At 35.6% G+C, this 19,496-nt stretch overlaps 1 protein-coding gene across 1 annotated transcript; it reads right to left on the reverse strand.

The window, feature by feature from the left end:
* Window positions 1–1,408: 1,408 nt before the first annotated feature.
* On the reverse strand, window positions 1,409–3,367 carry LOC116030900 (vacuolar protein 8-like). The gene has a single exon (XM_031273265.1). The coding sequence runs from the start codon at window positions 3,238–3,240 to the stop codon at window positions 1,600–1,602; it is 1,641 nt and encodes a 546-aa protein (XP_031129125.1). The 5' UTR covers window positions 3,241–3,367; the 3' UTR covers window positions 1,409–1,599.
* Window positions 3,368–19,496: the final 16,129 nt, after the last annotated feature.

The raw sequence follows: 19,496 nt of genomic DNA on the forward strand, positions 1-19,496 counted from the left end.
ACAATGGCAGTAATTCAATAAAGAGTTTCCTTTGATAGCATAACAATGGCAACAAATGCAATTAAAGATCATTTACTTTTGAACTTGAGCTACTAATGGATAATGCAGCAATCAAATATATATATATATATATGTATTCACACATACACATATTCATGAGTACAAAACCACCAAATTCCCACCACATAGCAAATCAATAACTATATGGTCCATGGGAGAAGAATAACTTTATGGTCCACAGCAGTCAGCAATAACATTATCAATAATATACTTACTGCACCCTGAAGGTAGTAACCCACTAAAGCTTAAGCTAGGTAGCTGAAACATCATATATATATATATATACACACACAGGTTCATAGAAACGATGTGTGAAAGGGGGCTGTTGCATTGAGTATAAAGAGAAATCATGGGCAAAGCAGAGATTTGCAACCACCCATAAAAATTCCATATTCTCTGTAAAGCCTCATTCTCTGAGCCCATTATAAAGAAAGGGAATAAGGGTTCAAATATATGCCCTCCTACTAGAAAGAACAGAAATTGAGAAACCAGTCCTTGGGACTGGGCGCAAACCAGTCCGTCGGGACTGGTTTCGCAAGCCAGTCCGTCGGGACTGGTTTTGCAAGCCAGTCCGACGGATTGGTTGCGAAATTAGTCCGTTTTTTGGTCAAAAATAGGCAAAAAATTTCAGATCTGAAGAGGATAGTGAGATGCAAATGGAGAGAGTCGTTGATGATGGGAAGAGAAAGAAAAATACCTTGATGATGGGAAGAAGAAGAGCCATTGGAAGCCAAATGGAGAGAGCAGATGAAGAGGAGGTGTGAGATGCAATGGCGAGCAATGAGAAGCGCAGCAGAGGCGTGAGAGGTGAGAAGCGAAGCAGAGGCGTGAGAGGTGAAAGGCGAAGCCGGGAAGGGCGTGAGAAATCTGGAAAATGACTTCCCCCAAAAAAAAGGGGAAGTCATTTTCCTCCAAATTAGACTCATTTTCCATTGACTAATTTACTATTTTCCTTTGACCTTGTTTTCCTTGCCCTTCCCAAACACCACAAACCCGGAAAATGATTTCCAGAAATCATTTTCCGGGTTTCCAAACACACCCTTAGTGCAATCATTCTGCATGCTCTCTGCTCAACTCCTAATCGTTACTAATTGACTGTCTAAATTGTTTTGACATATTAGACTAAGAGTGTTCTGAATTAGAATTTGGGTCTAACTTATCCAATTATCCTATCAGTAACCAAAAAGGTGATGTTGCAGAGCAAGCAAATGGCTTCTCTAAAATCCATTTCCCAGTAATAAGGGTGTTGGCCAAGCAGGTAGTAAAATGGCAATGCAGGATGGCAATGGACTATTAACCTTTATCCATAGTGAATGAGAGATCTATCAATTGTACACTAGCTAGTATAGGATTTCAATCCAAAGAATCACAAATTAATGTTGTAAATATAAAGAATAAAACTAGAGAGTGATGATTTCCACAAATTATATTCTTATTTGATGTACATCAAGTTGCATAGGTTAACAAGCTCTATGTTTTGCAGTTAATGTCACTTTGTTTGAGATATTGAAATCCAAAGTCAGACTATGCAGAAGTACTTCACCTACTAAACAAACCAGATATCAACTTCCCTCTTTCGAGACGCTCGAGAAGCTTCTTGGCACCCGGGACATCCATCTCGCTAAGTTTCTTGAGATATCCGATCGCCCCATGGGAGATCATTAGCTTCTTGCACTTCTTGCTCGACGACAGCAACACCAGGCAAGAAGCGGCGTACTTCTTTGCAGTGTTGTGAGGGCTCGGGTCGAGCAATTGCACCAGATTTGGCACGCTATCGTGATCCTTCTTCACTTCCCTGCAATTCTGTCCAAGGGTCATCAAGCTGGCAATTGCTTGAGCAGCAGCCTCTCTCAACCCGTTCTCTTTCGCCACGACAAGCGTCTTGACAAGGAGCGGGATGCATCCGCTCTCACCCACCGCCTTTTTCGCTTCAGCAGAGGTACTAATTCTGCAGATTGCAGACACTGCAGACTGCTTTGCCCCAATTGTTCCACATTTGAGGACATGAACCAATCTTGGAAGGACACCAAGTGAAACCAATGTCTCAATGGGGACATATCCAACCAAATTCGCTAACGCCCCCACTGCCGATTCATGAGGTAAATCCCCATCCAAACATTTAACCAGGCTTGGGATTCCACCCTCCTCAATAACACATCTTCTAAGCTCATCATCACTACAACTGGAAGTGATGTTCTGCAAGCACTGAGCAGCGTAGTCTTTCAACTCGGGAGCCATACTGCAATCGAGAAGATTGATCATTGCCTCCACGACGCCTTCGTTGCCAAGAGCTTGTCGGGCCTCGGGCACAACAGATATATTTTTCAGTGCAGAAGCAGCTGCAGCCTGAGAAACAGAATCCTGGGTATGACAGATCTCAATCAATGGCCTAATCCCTCCATGCCCAACAATCAACCCTGCAGTTTCTGCTGAAATTGACAATCTCTGAAGAGAAATGGCAGCCTTCTCCTTACCCAGAGCAGAACCGGAATCAAGAAGGCGTATAAGAGAGGGAATCACTTTCTCTGAAACCAGCCATTTCTCACAACACCCAGATTCTGAAAGTGAGCAGATCACTGTGACTGCCTTTTCTCTCATTTGAGGAGAAGAAGCTGTGAGTAGTTGGACTAGAGCAGAAACATTGCTACGTGTCAAGACTTCCAGAATGGTATTTTCATCATCTTTCATGGCTTCAAGAAGGCCATCAAGAGCCCTATGCTTAGCTTCCAAGTGCCCTATTTGAAGCCGGGCAAGCAATTCTCTTAAATTGCTTCTATCTGGTTCTGGTACACTGGCCATAGTAACTTCACCCAGTACCCTAGTTTTGATTAAAAGCCCACAATCGCGTAAATTCAGATCCAATTTCACAGATAAAACATCCAAATCGCTTTGCATCCGAAGCTTCCCCTCATACTTCTCTTTCGCACACATCTCGGCAAACTCAATTGCTTCATTCAGTGTGTTCCATACTGCCTGCAGCTGCTCCTTACACAGAGCGTTTTTGGAGAAGAAAGGATGGGTAGACAAATCTGATAATCTTGATGGGATCTGCTCCAATTTGGAAATAATCACCTTCCACCTACTGGGGAATCCTTTAACCTTCCTGGCCTTCTCCAGCGCCACCGGGACAAGCTCTTGCGAACGCCATAGCCACTCTTCGGCCGATAGGTTGTCCACCATTTCTGTAGCGTTGATTTGCTAGGATCACAACCCTCCAACTGCAATACAGAAAACGAATAGGGTCTAAACTCTAAATGACAACGACGCAGATGAGGCCGGCCGCAATAAGTAGATTAAAATATCCATTTAGATCAGAGTTTGAAGAATTGACTTTTTTTTTTTTTGTTAATGTATAAGAGCAACCTCAATTGTGGTGGTTTTATTGTAGGTTGTTTGTAGACAAATAATGAGAGAAAAAAAAAAAAAGAGTTTACACGAGTTTAGATTATTGTTTCATTTAGTCTTAATCACTGGGTTATTGTGATTTATATCATCTTACATGTTTTGGTGTGGAGATTTTTGGAGTTACAGATTCAACATTTTAGAAGAAAGAGAGAAAAATGGGAGAAAAAGAAAAGAAAAACAGTTCTGACAAAGAAAAAAAAAAGAGGACACATTGATGCACCGTGATGGACGCAACACTGCGCGAAACGCGCAAATTGCACATGATTTCCTTCATTTTTAGGACCAACAATTTTTTTTTTTATTTGCATGAATAAAAATTCTCTAAAAACCTCCACTATGTGAATGCCAAAGAAAATAATATCATGCGCTTACTACTACCCAAAAGATATCATGACCCCGACTCTGATATCATTTGTTAGGATTAAGAACTTACTACTTTACCAAAATCTAGAACTTGAAAGACGCAGTTTTATTTTCTTATACTACCACATTTTCGAAAGACAGGTGTTGGACTTGACCTTTCAAACTTTCGCCTCACAATTCACCTAGTCACTTAGTATTGGACTTGGCTCTTCGCTAATAATCTCTTCCCAATAAGAATAGAGAAAATGAATTAGCAATGCATTCAAGTCAAATTGCATCCCAAAACATGTAAACATTCGAAGTGGGTGGCTTAGATGAGGAAAATGGTAGCAAAAGATGTCACCTTAATTGTCATTTAAAAATGGAAGCTTTAGAGAGCAGTTGCAATCCTCAAACATTAAACCATTAAAAAAATCTGTAATGATAAATAAACAAGTGGAATTGGTGGGCTTCGAGAATCTTGCATGATGAAAGAGGGCAAACTCCTAGTAAACAAGAAGACCAAAAGGCAGTTTACTACGCACCTACTAAATTAAAGTCGCCCCACGAGTTCACCTAAAAGCTTTCATTAATAATCTTCCAAAGTTGCTTAAAATTACCCCAAAAAAGAATATCTTTCTTCCAGGAAATTAAATCTCCAACCCAAAAGTCCATCACATTTCGACCCAACAGAACATCTGAGAAAATATAAATAATGATAACTTAGCTGAACACAAATATTAGATATTTACTGCCATACTGTCTTTAGTGAGACTCAATTCTTGATATTTCTTCTCAAGTGACCAACTAAGCTGTCTATCCAGCTAAAAATAAAATCAGACATACTATGATGATGACAATGAAACATGTTAACTTTCCAGCTGCTATACTACGCCCATTAAGCTTGTCGGTAGTTATTTTTACCATGACATAAATGCCCTCTACACGTGTAGACTCAACTCCTGATTGTCTACTGGTGAATCTTGATATAACAGTGGGCAAGCAAAGTGGATGTAATGGGCAGTTTAGTCAAGAAATTATAAAGTTGGTAACTTTATCTTTCAGATCATATAGAATTGGATACTTGTCGTAGATGAGTTGATGAATTTCAATTCAAGAATTTGATACCTTGTGCGTACTGCGTACATCTAATCAATCACCAGAAAGGGTAAAAATCGAATAGATGAGATCAGATCATTCCGATTGGAGATTGAACTTCTACTCTAAACAAGAATGGGTTGCAAGAAATAACCAAAAAAAAAAAAGTTTATTATCAAAATAGTCCCTCGACTATTGTGAAATTGCTAATTTGGTCCTCAACAATTTTTCGTGACCAATTAAGTCCTTCGACTTTGAAAATTTTAACCAATTTGGTCATCTGTTTATTTTTCTGTTAAACATTTATTAAATCGGGACTAAATTGGTAATTTTGCTATAATCAAGGGACCAAATTGGTAATTAATTTTTCACTGAAATGGTCCCTTGACTATAGCAAAATTACCAATTTGGTCCCGATTTAACGGATATTTAACAGCAAAATAAATGGAGGACCAAATTGGTTAAAAAGAGGGACTTAATTGGGCACGAAAAATTGTCGAGGACCAAATTGGTAATTTCACAATAGTCGATGGACCATTTCGGTAATAACTAAAAAAAAAAAAAACAATTTTAGAATTTTTTTCACTTTTGATCCCATGACTTTAAAGTCGTTAATTTGGATTCACAACTTTTATTCCCGATATAAGTAGTGATCCATTTTGATTTTTTTTTTTTATATAGATTTAGTCCTTCTGACAAAATATCAAACAATCATAATAAGGTTAGAAAATCGACTGAGTGTGGCGAAATTTAAATTACATTAGAAATGTCAATGACAAAATATCAAACAGTCATAATAAGGTTAAAATACAAAATAATTATAAATTGCAATAAAATATTTTTGATAGATTACATGATAGTTAGGTCATAACCAAAAATATACTTGAGTGGGTGAAAATGTGAAAATATTTATGACAAAATATGAAACACAATCAATTAGATAAAATAATTTGAATAACATATACTATATTCATAAATACTTTTTAATTTTAATTTCTTTTAGTTGAAACATTTAATTTGTTAAATAAGTGATGATTCATTAAAGGTAGACTAAAAAATTATTGTGACATAAACTTTCTAACATCAAGTTCGGAGTTCAACAAACTACGCTACTCAAGTTATTAACAATTTGAACATAGATATTAGTTTTATATACACTTTAATACTATATATGTGTCTATATACATATACATATGTAAGAAATAAAACTGAACTGAAATATATAAAATATAGGATCTAACCTCTAGCCATAGCTTTAGATTGATGTAGATTGTGTAATCACAGGACTATTGCAACAGAGTAACAGCACTGTTTCTCTCACTTTCTCAACCCTCTCTTTGATAGTGTAGAGAATGAATGTTTAAGCAGTGAGAGGACCAAGGGCTCTTATTTATACTAACCATATGCCATCAATATGGTAATATATCCCTCCCCAATTATACTTCCAATCACCATTAGTATTTACCTTAATTAACATGAGCTGATATGGAAGTAATGCACCATATAATTATATTATCTTAATTAATATAATTACTACCTATATTATAATAATATAATATTGGTAAGTGTTACATTCTCCCACTTGGTGCAAAACTCTATAACCTTAAAATCAGAAAATACCAACCATAGTGATATGTCCTCCTTAAAACGAGTAGCATCCATTATGATTAAATGCAAACTGACTTCAAGCTCTTAATTAGGAAACTAAAAACTTTATGAAATAAACCATATGTTTATTTCAAGTCCAACTGAAATATTTTCTCAATGAATTTTAGAGTGTACACACTTTATGAGAAAATTTTTGAATGCGAAAGAATTTCATTCATTAAAACTGTATGTATATACAATATTAGAAAATGGGTGAAAGTCCCATCTTTTCAGCAATATCCTTGAATTTAACTGTAGGCATGCCTTTAGTCAAGGAATATGCTATTACCAACTCAGTACTGATGTGCTCAATGACCACAATTTACTTTTTAACTTGCTTCCTTATAGCTAAGAACTTTATGTCGATGTGCTTAATTCGACTCCCACTTTTGTCGTTCTTAGTTAGGAAAACTGTAGTTGAGTTGTTGCAATAGATTCTTAATGGCTTAGATACAAAATCCAAAAATTCTAAGCCTAGAGAAGAAATTCTTAAGCCATACACCTTGTGAAGTGGCCTCAAAATATGAAAACGAACTTGGCTTTCATGGTAGAAGTAGTTATTAAAGACTGTTTAACACTTTTCCATGATATAGCCTTACCAGCCATAATAAATATGTACCCTGAAGCTGATTTTTGAGAATCAACATAGCCAACAAAGTTCGCATGAGAATATCCAATGACATCTAAGATATTTTCCTAAACCCAAGCTTATAGTTTTTAGTATCTTTGAGATACGTTAAAACTCTTTTACAGCTTTCTAGTGGTCTTTGCCTGGATTATGCAGGTATCGTCCTAGCATTCCAAAAACAATGTTTGGTCTTGTACATACTTAAATGTATCCAAGACATCCAATTGCTTCAACATATGGAATGTCCTTCATGGACTTCTCCAGGCCAATTTTTATAACATTGATTCAAACTTAATTTATCTCCTTTTGCTATGGGAGCAACATTTGGTGAACAATTCTAAATCTGAATCTTTCCAAAACTTTGTCTATACGGGTTTCTTGCGATAGATCAGTATGTCTCGGGATCTATCCTTATGAATTTTTATGCAAATGACATAAAAATGCATTACCCATATCCCATATCACTAGTAGCAGGTAAGATATCATCCACGTATAAAATAAGGAACCAAATTTTACTCCCACTGACCTTTTGGTATATATAATGATTAAAGGGATCTTCAACAAAACCAAATGAAGAAAGAACCCTGTCAAACTTAATGTACCATTGGCGGGAGGCTTGTTTTAAGCCATATATGGATTTCTTAAGTTTACATACTAAATTCTCACTACCCCTAGAAGAGAAACCTATAGGTTGTTTCATAAAACTTCCTCTTCTAGATATAATTTTCACATCTATTTGTTGCAACTCAAAATGTGCAACTAAAGCCAAAATAATTCGAAGAGAATCTTTCTTTGATAAAGGAGAAAAATTCTCCTTGTAATCGATACCTTTTTTTTATGTGTGAATCCCTTAGCAATAAGCCTGGTCTTGTATCTCTTAATTTACCTAATGAATCTCTTTTAGGCAATAGCCTTAGCCCCATTAGGTAACTTAACAAGATCCCAAACTTTGTTACTCTTTATGGAATTCATTTCATCTTTCATGGCTTCTTATCACAAATTAGATTATGAATAATTCATGATTGGTGAAAATATTTCAGGATCATTTTCGGCTCTAATGTCAAATTATTGTAGATACGATACATAGTAACTAGGTAATGTTGAACGTCATACCCGATTAGATTATCTTTAATGTTGAACCACTGAAACCTTTAAAAAGTTTGCGAGGCAACTACCTCTTCAGGAACTGAGGATAGTTCTTGAATTGGTTAAATCTACATCGGTTCAGGAACTTACTATAAATCCTGAATTGATTGAGTTTCAACAATTTGTGGAATATCAACAGTGGGTCGTTTAACTGAAGGAGTGTGACATATAAATATAACTCCATTAGATGACGTAGAAATGTGAGAATCAATATGATCGAAAATAGGAACTAAGTCTTTAAATTGATCTCTCCCACTAATCAAGTCATCTTTAAGAAACTTAGCACTTCTTGATTCCACAATCCTAGTAGTATGTGATGGACAATAAAACTTATAACCCTTAGAAAATTGTGCATATCTAATGAAGAAAGCACTAATAGTGTTCGGGTCAAGTTTCTTTTCACGTGTATCTACCATAGTATTTATCTCCCTTATGAGACCTAACTATTTGTATTTACTTATTGCATTGGTTTTCAACTTCAGCTTTAAATAATTTAAAGATATCCAATGCTTCATACTTATTATGAAGTAAATACACAGGTAAATCTTGAAAAGTCATCATTAAAGGTGATGAATTTTTTTTTTTTTGACCAGGGATGTCCATATTATGATAACATATGTCAGTATGTATAATTTCTAACAATGTTGAACTTCTATTGGCACATTTCTTTGACTTGTTTGTCTGCTTATGCTTAATGTAGTCAATACAAGTCTCAAAATTAGTATAGTCTAGAGTAGAAAGTACTCCATCCTTTACTAATCTTTTAATACGCTCAAGGGAGATATGTTCTAATCTCCGATGCCATAACATTGAGAAATTTTTGTTAATACTACAACGTTTGGTACTAGTTTCAGCATTTAAGGAATTGTAAATTGGATTGTTTTGTAAGTGAATATGATAAAGACCATCAAACAATGTACCTTTTTCCAATACAAGTAGAATTGTGAAACAATTGAAAATACTTGCAATAAAACTTAAATTGGAATCCAAATGGTACAAGTTTTGAAACTAAAACCAAGTTTCTAGAGAAACTAGATACATAAAAGGTCTAATCAAACCATTTACAAAACAAATCCATTTTCTTAATACTAAAGTACAAGTCCTAATTGCTTCAACTGGTGAGCCCATCTTGTTTCCATATAAGATGGTTCACTTACTTCCCATTGGTTGTTTCAAATTTTGCATATCCTGTAAAGAATTTGCAATGTGGATAGTTTAACCAGAATCAATCCACCAATGAATTAGTATTAACATTTGACAATTCATGACATACGAATGAGGATAGATTACCTTTCTTCTTGATCCGCTTGATGCAATTTTTCTTCATGTGTCCCTTTCTTTTACAGAAGAAGCACTTATGCACGTTATTTATGCTATCTTGAGAAGGAATCTTGTTTTTCCTATTAGCTTTTGAAGTGGAACCCCGAGATTTGCCAAATTTAGATTTCTTGTGTGCTGTAGCCAGCATGGCACTATCACCCATTTCATTCACCAACCTTATTTCTTCTTGAACACACATGGTCATTAAATCAGAAATTGACCATTTTTCCTAATGTGTGTGATAAGAAATTTTAAAGGGTCGGATATGGTGATGGTAGGGTATTCAAAGTATAGTACACCACGAAATCATCTGACATGTCTACCCCAAGAGTTTTGAGTTGAGCCGAAATGTCCTGTAATTCTATGATGTGCTCATGCACACCCTTAACGGAAGTGAGGCGGAGAGAATAAAATCTCATAATAAGGGTGCTAGCTAAAAACTTTTCTAAAGTGACGAATTGGTCGTCAATAGTTTTGAGTAATGCTCGGACATCTTTATGCTTTTCATTAATAAAACCCCGAATCTCATAAGATATTTTTGCCTTGATGTACATTGTAGTGAGCGAATTAGACCTATCCCATCGCTCATATAACACAATGTCATCTTGGGTACTGTCTTTAGTGGGGACCGGTGGTTTCTCATTATGTATAGCATAGTCTAAGTCATTCCACCCTAAATTAAGGAGAATTCTTTCTTTCTATATTTTATAATTGTAACCCCTAAGTTCTGGAACTTCAATGTTCAGATTTGTATGATTAAGAGATTGAGATGCTGTAAGGAAATAAAGGCTTGGTTAAAAATTTTGAGGCAAAATATAGAGAGAGAGACTGAAGTGCATATTGTTACCAATGTAAGTTATGCAAAAGATAGATTCGTATGCCATAAAAATTGCCTGTGGGCGAAATTTTTAAGATTCGTATGCCATAAAAATTGCCTGTGGGCGAAATTTTTACGCTTCGTATGCCATAAAAATTGCCTGTGGGCGAAATTTTTACGCACAATGAATCCATCAAATTGCCTGTGGGCGAAATTTTTACGCACAATGAATCCATCAGGCTGAATGGTGGAAACATTTTTACGCACAATGAATCCATCAGGCTGAATGGTGGAAACAAAATGGGTACGATTTTGATTTGATTTTTTCCCCCTTAATAACAAAACTATCAAACTATATGCCGATACATAATTGCCTGTGGGCGAAATTATGATCATAACTTGATATTTTATCCTGATTAATCATATAAATATAACAAAATTGCCTGTGGGCTAAATTTCATTATATTACATATATTAATCACAATTAATATGTCTAAAACTTTATGTGATCTAACGAAAAACAACTTAATATATAAATTCAATTGACCAAGGATGCTGTGGCTACTCCTCAATTAATTAAAATTTAAGATCCTAAACATATTATTGCCGACCTTTATGTGATTAAACTTAATAATCTTTAGTCAATTAAAGATGCTGTGGCTATTCTTTAGTTGACCAAAATCGTAATCACTTGGCAAGAGAGATTTTAAAGCCTAACAAACAAATTAAACCAAATCATGATAGACAATTTTTAGGTATACTCCCAGGAAAGTTGGTAGGTGCTAAGGCTCCTTTAAAAACCAACTCCTTAGACAGAGTAGCGTTGCAAGGGGACTAGTAGCAATATGACTGAAGGCACTATGGCAGTTTCAGCCAGCAAGGCGTTTTAAGCCAGGGCCATATAACTAGTATTCCTCCCCAAGAAACTTCCCTAATTCATGTGTTTTCATGTTTGAAGTAAAATCGTTTGAGAGATCTATAAGATTGTGGGTTCACCTATGGATAAGGCTTTTAATAGGGTGAACTATCTTTGTGATTCTTTAATGTGCCCTTTAATTAGACACAACTGAAGAGTAATAATATGCTTAATCTATCTTTAAAGGCACTAAATTCACCTAAAAGGCACTATGTCATGCATAATAAACATTTAATTCATACCTAAAAGGCTCTAAATTCATCCTTAAACAACATGCTTTTCTAAAGGCATAACTATAACAGTCAAATAATTATTGCAATAAATACAAATAGCATGCTCAGATTATGCATATTATTAACTTATACTTTGTAATTAAATTGCAATACTTAAGGCAATTTAATATAATTCTAATTATTAAATTAAAATTCAAATAGCAAATGTAAAACTTAATATTTACTCACAATTAAATGATAATTTAATAATAAATTAAGGAGAAATTAATCTTGAACAATTAAGAATAGAAGAAGCCCAAATATGATAGAAGGAAAACACTAAAGCAAGCTCATATATAATTATAATGAGCCCAAAAGTTAAAGCATGTCCAAATGACTTAAACAATCTAAATGGGCCCAATTATAATTTTTTTTTAAAGGTATAATGGGCTTGGCCGAATTAGGCCAAACCCAAACTAATATACTTTCCCTTCATCATTCTTCTTCTACTGCAATATTTCCCAAATCAAAAATAGGACCAAGCCCAAAGTCATAGACCATTATAATGTTAACATAGCCCAAGCCCATAGACCATAGATCATTATAATGTTATAACCTAGCTGCTACTCCTGTTAGTTCATTATGTATTTTCCATCAGCAGCCATTAGCTCATTTACGCAGACAAGAGAGAGAGAGAGCCGACTGAAGGAGAGACGCGAAGAGAGAAAGCGAGAGAGATCGTCGGCCACCGTTCGCAACCACCGCCATCGCCGGTCACCTTTCACTCCGCCGGCCCGAGCCGATCTGATACCGGAGGACAGAGCCGCCACCATCATCGCATCCGCACCGGAGTCGCTCAGCCATCGTCGTCCAGCGATTTTTTTCGAGTTCCGTCACCGGCATCGTCAAATTCAACGCCAAGGCAGTATGTATATATGGCATTTATTTCGAATGTATATTTCGAAAAATTGTTATAATATTTTCCATAAATTATTGTAAAAATTTATGTATATACACATAAAATCCAAATAAATGTATATGTGGATATGGAAAATATTAATATGCAAATATTGTGCAAAAAAATTTGCTTATATATATACATATATTAAATCCAAATATATATGTACTGTAAAAGCAAAGCACAAATATATATGTATGCTTTGAATATAATAAACATATTCATACTGCATACACATTCAAACTAATAACTTGGCAGAGATTATATTTTGCTCTGATACCAACTGTAAGAAATAAAACTGAACTGAAATATATAAAACATAGGATCTAACCTCTAGCCATAGCTTTAGATTGATGTAGATTGTATAATCACAGGACTTGATGTAGATTGTATAATCACAGGACTACTGCAACAGAGTAACAGCACTGATTCTCTCACTTTCTCAACCCTCTCTTTGATGGTGTAGAGAATGAATGTTTAAGNAGGCTGAATGGTGGAAACAAAATGGGTACGATTTTGATTTGATTTTTTCCCCCTTAATAACAAAACTATCAAACTATATGCCGATACATAATTGCCTGTGGGCGAAATTATGATCATAACTTGATATTTTATCCTGATTAATCATATAAATATAACAAAATTGCCTGTGGGCTAAATTTCATTATATTACATATATTAATCACAATTAATATGTCTAAAACTTTATGTGATCTAACGAAAAACAACTTAATATATAAATTCAATTGACCAAGGATGCTGTGGCTACTCCTCAATTAATTAAAATTTAAGATCCTAAACATATTATTGCCGACCTTTATGTGATTAAACTTAATAATCTTTAGTCAATTAAAGATGCTGTGGCTATTCTTTAGTTGACCAAAATCGTAATCACTTGGCAAGAGAGATTTTAAAGCCTAACAAACAAATTAAACCAAATCATGATAGACAATTTTTAGGTATACTCCCAGGAAAGTTGGTAGGTGCTAAGGCTCCTTTAAAAACCAACTCCTTAGACAGAGTAGCGTTGCAAGGGGACTAGTAGCAATATGACTGAAGGCACTATGGCAGTTTCAGCCAGCAAGGCGTTTTAAGCCAGGGCCATATAACTAGTATTCCTCCCCAAGAAACTTCCCTAATTCATGTGTTTTCATGTTTGAAGTAAAATCGTTTGAGAGATCTATAAGATTGTGGGTTCACCTATGGATAAGGCTTTTAATAGGGTGAACTATCTTTGTGATTCTTTAATGTGCCCTTTAATTAGACACAACTGAAGAGTAATAATATGCTTAATCTATCTTTAAAGGCACTAAATTCACCTAAAAGGCACTATGTCATGCATAATAAACATTTAATTCATACCTAAAAGGCTCTAAATTCATCCTTAAACAACATGCTTTTCTAAAGGCATAACTATAACAGTCAAATAATTATTGCAATAAATACAAATAGCATGCTCAGATTATGCATATTATTAACTTATACTTTGTAATTAAATTGCAATACTTAAGGCAATTTAATATAATTCTAATTATTAAATTAAAATTCAAATAGCAAATGTAAAACTTAATATTTACTCACAATTAAATGATAATTTAATAATAAATTAAGGAGAAATTAATCTTGAACAATTAAGAATAGAAGAAGCCCAAATATGATAGAAGGAAAACACTAAAGCAAGCTCATATATAATTATAATGAGCCCAAAAGTTAAAGCATGTCCAAATGACTTAAACAATCTAAATGGGCCCAATTATAATTTTTTTTTAAAGGTATAATGGGCTTGGCCGAATTAGGCCAAACCCAAACTAATATACTTTCCCTTCATCATTCTTCTTCTACTGCAATATTTCCCAAATCAAAAATAGGACCAAGCCCAAAGTCATAGACCATTATAATGTTAACATAGCCCAAGCCCATAGACCATAGATCATTATAATGTTATAACCTAGCTGCTACTCCTGTTAGTTCATTATGTATTTTCCATCAGCAGCCATTAGCTCATTTACGCAGACAAGAGAGAGAGAGAGCCGACTGAAGGAGAGACGCGAAGAGAGAAAGCGAGAGAGATCGTCGGCCACCGTTCGCAACCACCGCCATCGCCGGTCACCTTTCACTCCGCCGGCCCGAGCCGATCTGATACCGGAGGACAGAGCCGCCACCATCATCGCATCCGCACCGGAGTCGCTCAGCCATCGTCGTCCAGCGATTTTTTTCGAGTTCCGTCACCGGCATCGTCAAATTCAACGCCAAGGCAGTATGTATATATGGCATTTATTTCGAATGTATATTTCGAAAAATTGTTATAATATTTTCCATAAATTATTGTAAAAATTTATGTATATACACATAAAATCCAAATAAATGTTGTAAAAATTTATGTATATACACATAAAATCCAAATAAATGTATATGTGGATATGGAAAATATTAATATGCAACAAATAAATGTATATGTGGATATGGAAAATATTAATATGCAAATATTGAATGTATATGTGGATATGGAAAATATTAATATGCAAATATTGTGCAAAAAAATTTGCTTATATATATACATATATTAAATCCAAATATATATGTACTGTAAAAGCAAAGCACAAATATATATGTATGCTTTGAATATAATAAACATATTCATACTGCATACACATTCAAACTAATAACTTGGCAGAGATTATATTTTGCTCTGATACCAACTGTAAGAAATAAAACTGAACTGAAATATATAAAACATAGGATCTAACCTCTAGCCATAGCTTTAGATTGATGTAGATTGTATAATCACAGGACTTGATGTAGATTGTATAATCACAGGACTACTGCAACAGAGTAACAGCACTGATTCTCTCACTTTCTCAACCCTCTCTTTGATGGTGTAGAGAATGAATGTTTAAGCAGTGAGAGGACCAAGGGCTCTTATTTATACTAAACATATGCCATCAATATGGTAATATATCCCTCCCCAATTATACTTTCAATCACCATTAATATTTACCTTAATTAACATAAGCTGATATGGAAGTAATGCACTATATAATTATATTATCTTAATTAATATAATTACTACCTATATTATAATAATATAATATTGGTAAGTGTTACAACATATACATAGAGAGGTGGGGGGAGGGGGCAGCTGCCCCCATTACTCCCAAACTGGTTCCATCTTTGTTCCGACGACACGACCAATGAAAACTCACCGAAAGTACCACTTCTTGATCATTCCCGGCATAAGTACCACTTCTTGGTCAAACCGAGAAGTTAATTGTAAGATGGAATTTTTCCACCTTGTCAGTTAACTTCTTGGTTTGACCGAGAAGTGGTACTTCGGGTGAATTTTACCACTTCTCTTGGTCATTACCGATTACTGATATAGGTACCACTTCTCGGTCAAATCGAGAAATTAACCGTAAGGTGAAATTCTTCCATCTTGTCGGATAACTTCTCGGTTTGACCGAGAAGTAGTACTTTCGGTGACTTTTCATCCGTCATGGGAACGACCAAATCTTGAAAAAAAAATCAAAGTCGTGCACTACTTATATCGGGAATGAAAATTGTGAACTCAGTTGAACAAAACTTCAAAGTCATAGATTAAATCAAAAGAGAAAAAAAGCTGGACAAATTTAATACACCTCAAATTCGCTGTCATCGAAGACTCAAATGCTAAAGAAAGACTTTATAATTTAACAGGATTAGTCACTAATTAGGAATAAAACATTCCAAGTTTAACATGTAATAATCTAATGAAAGGTTTAAAACTAGAAGAATTATCAAGGCAGAAGGAGAAGCACAAACTAGAGATACCCAGAGTGCCGAGACAATATCTTTTCCTGTCAAAGTAATTGAAAATTTCATTGTCCCTAACATGTCAGACTAGGCTCTGTCTCCTTCTCTGCCTAGATTCTCTCTCTGGGTATAGGAGATTAGAAGTTGTTTCACTGGACTATGGTGGCCGCGAAGGGAAGCTGCTTGTAAAAAAAAAGGTACTTCTGCCGGTTTAACTCAGTAGTTTAGTAAGTAGTATTTAAAAAAAGAGATTAAAGTTTGAACTTCAGCAATAGTAGTGTGGATATTATGTTTAAAGTGGACAAATGTATTGTACACAATGATATTTGACCCTGTTACTGATCTAGTGAGTCACTTGATTTATATCATCCCAAATACTTTGTTAGGTCAGAGTGTAAGAATACTTGAGGTTAGATATTCAATTTTTTGGAGAATAAAAATAGGAGAGATTGAAGAAAGGAACAGTAGATAGAGCGTGATTAGGTTAATTTCACTAATACTTCGAATTTTGATTTTTGAAGGAACGAGAAAATTTATGTTACGGACGGAGAAGCCGAGGTCAGGAGGGGACGAAAAGCTGACACGGCGAGTTTTGTGACGCCACGTACGAGGTACAACTCAGCTTTTTGTCTGATTGTTAAGTTTGACTTTTGAAACTTTCTCCCCTTCTTGGGTTCCGTTATACGGCTCACACAGCGACGTCCTTTTATTAAGTAACAGAAACGGCTGCCGTAAGTTGTAAGGAGCTCCGTAAAATATACTACAGTTCATATCAAAAGATATTGTCTCACATTTGTTTTTATATTATCAAATGAAACTGTTGTTATATCGAAATAAAACTGTAGTTGTGTTGAAAGAAAAATGCAGTGTGTATAAAATAAAACTGAATAACAGTTTCACATTTTTTAGTGCATATTGTCCAATGAAACTGTAGTTATATCGAAATGATATTGTAATTGTGTTGAAAGAAAACTGTAGTGTATTATAAAAGAAACTGTAGTTGTGTTGAAAGGAAACTGGATAACAGTTTCACATATTTGAGTGTATAATGTCGAATGAAACTGCAGTTATATCGAAAAGGAATTGCAGTTGTGTTGAAAGGTAATTGTAGTGTATATAAACTGAAAGTTAACGGTGCGGAACGGAGGCCGTTTTAGCCGTTTGTTTGAATCAAAACGACGTCGTTTTGATGTATGGTCCACAGCAAAATTTGCGCTTGCTTAGCAATATGGTTTTTTTTCCCCAGTTTTTGAGGAGTTTTTGTAAGTGTCATTAGGAAAGAGAAAATGGGAGGGGAGAAAAAAATGAAATAAATTAACTTAAAAATAAAATAAAATAAAATAACGGGTCTATCAGGCGCGCGTGCACAACACTTGATTGTTCTTCGATTTGCGCACTGCACAAATACTGTTCCAATAACCCTATTTAATAGAAGCAACTCTCTCTCTCTCTCTCTCTCTCCTACCATCTCTGTCCTCCATGTAGGCAAACACTATTCCAAAATCCAACAATAAACCTTTGATGCAGATGCTCTAACTTCAACCATATGCGTTTAGTAACAGGAACGGGAAAAATAATATTTCCTTAACAAAAAAATAAAAAGTTAGATGAATCAAATAATTAAATTCACTATTTTTCTTTATTAGCTTTTTTTTTTTTTGTTAAGATTTTAATAATGGAGGGCATAAGTATCCAATTTAATTTCAAAAATCTCCAAAATTAAGATTTATGCTTTAACTTTATTATTTACTTTGATTAATTAATTAGTGATTTATTGTGTGTGATTTAGACTTTATCCCAAGAAGGTCCGAACTTGTCAAGGTTCAACCTGACTTGAGTAAGCGTCAAGAATAGTCACAAGGACTTCTTAGTTATTTATCGTGCTAGGGACTCATGAACCGACCTCGTACGATCATAATAACTACCCTGAGCCCATAGCCTTCACGATTCAAGGAGTTAACCTAAACCGACCACCTCGCCCGACCACATCCCAATAATGCAGTGGTTAGGAATCTCAGCTCATGAAGACCAATTGGGACCGCCCCATTCGAGGTTGATGCATGCAAGACGCGTGGCTAACATGCCGAGTTCCCGGCATTTGTTCCCTTCAACCCTCTATATAAGACGCATTTAATGCCTTAGAAAAGACTTTGGACGTATTCACTTGTAATACATCTTAGCTCGGGAACCTCCGAGCCACTATCTAAGTTACCTAAGCTCACGCCTCTACTTCGTAGACTATACGTAGGTGTATCTAAAGACCAATATATTTACAACATGATTTTGGCATCGTTTGTAGGGACTAGGACTAACAAGCTATCTAGTTACACTTTACCGATCCCAAACATGTATCTGTATCTCGACTTCTTCGATGAAGTGGACTTCACCAGACGCCATCTGAAATGACCGCACCCCCGAATGTGGTCAATGTTATCAGTCAAGGAGGAGCATTCCCAACCATCACGGGCCAGACTTCCAATCCATCCCCCCATCGGTCATACTGGATCCAACTTTTCAATGGTGGCAGAATTTGCCCTAATTTTATGCTCCAACCTTTCCATATTAACCAATACCCGCTATGTATCCGCAACTCATGTATATGGTGTCCTCAATTACTCCTAAAGTGCCATCAATAAGGGGGATTAAAACAGGAGGATCGGAGCTCAATCGTGCATACTCTGAGCGCAAAGCGCCCACCGAGTAGAACATGTCTTCCACTCGGTATCGCCAACAGGCTCAGACTCGATTGGCGCTCGAGGGAGGGAAACCAAGTAGATGAAAGCCCTCGTTAGAGTGCGTTTGATCGAATTTAGCCTCCTATCGTGACCAGAGGAGTGTTCGCGTGGAGGGACGAATGTTAGTAGACAATTCATCCACCGATCGATGGGGGGAATCTTAAGAGAGCAACGCCTCGAACCTGCGACTTCAATGAAATCCTCGAAAGGAGAATCGCTCCGAGCTCTCAAGGGGAATACTTTAACAGAGAATAGAGATGCAGGGTAAAATGGTCCTTATTCATAATAGTTTGTTATAACCGTTCTTGGTCACCTTCCTCCATTAATATATACGCTGTATTTTTTCTCCTGTTGTGTAAGTTTTGGTTAATACGAAATAACACAAGTTCTTTCTCTCTCTACGCATACGCTTCTCTCCCGTCA

Source organism: Ipomoea triloba, chromosome 9, assembly GCF_003576645.1.
Source record: "Ipomoea triloba cultivar NCNSP0323 chromosome 9, ASM357664v1".
In the NCBI taxonomy this organism is placed as follows: domain Eukaryota; kingdom Viridiplantae; phylum Streptophyta; class Magnoliopsida; order Solanales; family Convolvulaceae; genus Ipomoea; species Ipomoea triloba.

Bases quoted from the DNA above. Each gene is read 5' to 3' on its own strand.
- LOC116030900 (XM_031273265.1), bottom strand. From the start codon at position 3,240: ATGGTGGACAACCTATCGGCCGAAGAGTGGCTATGGCGTTCGCAAGAG.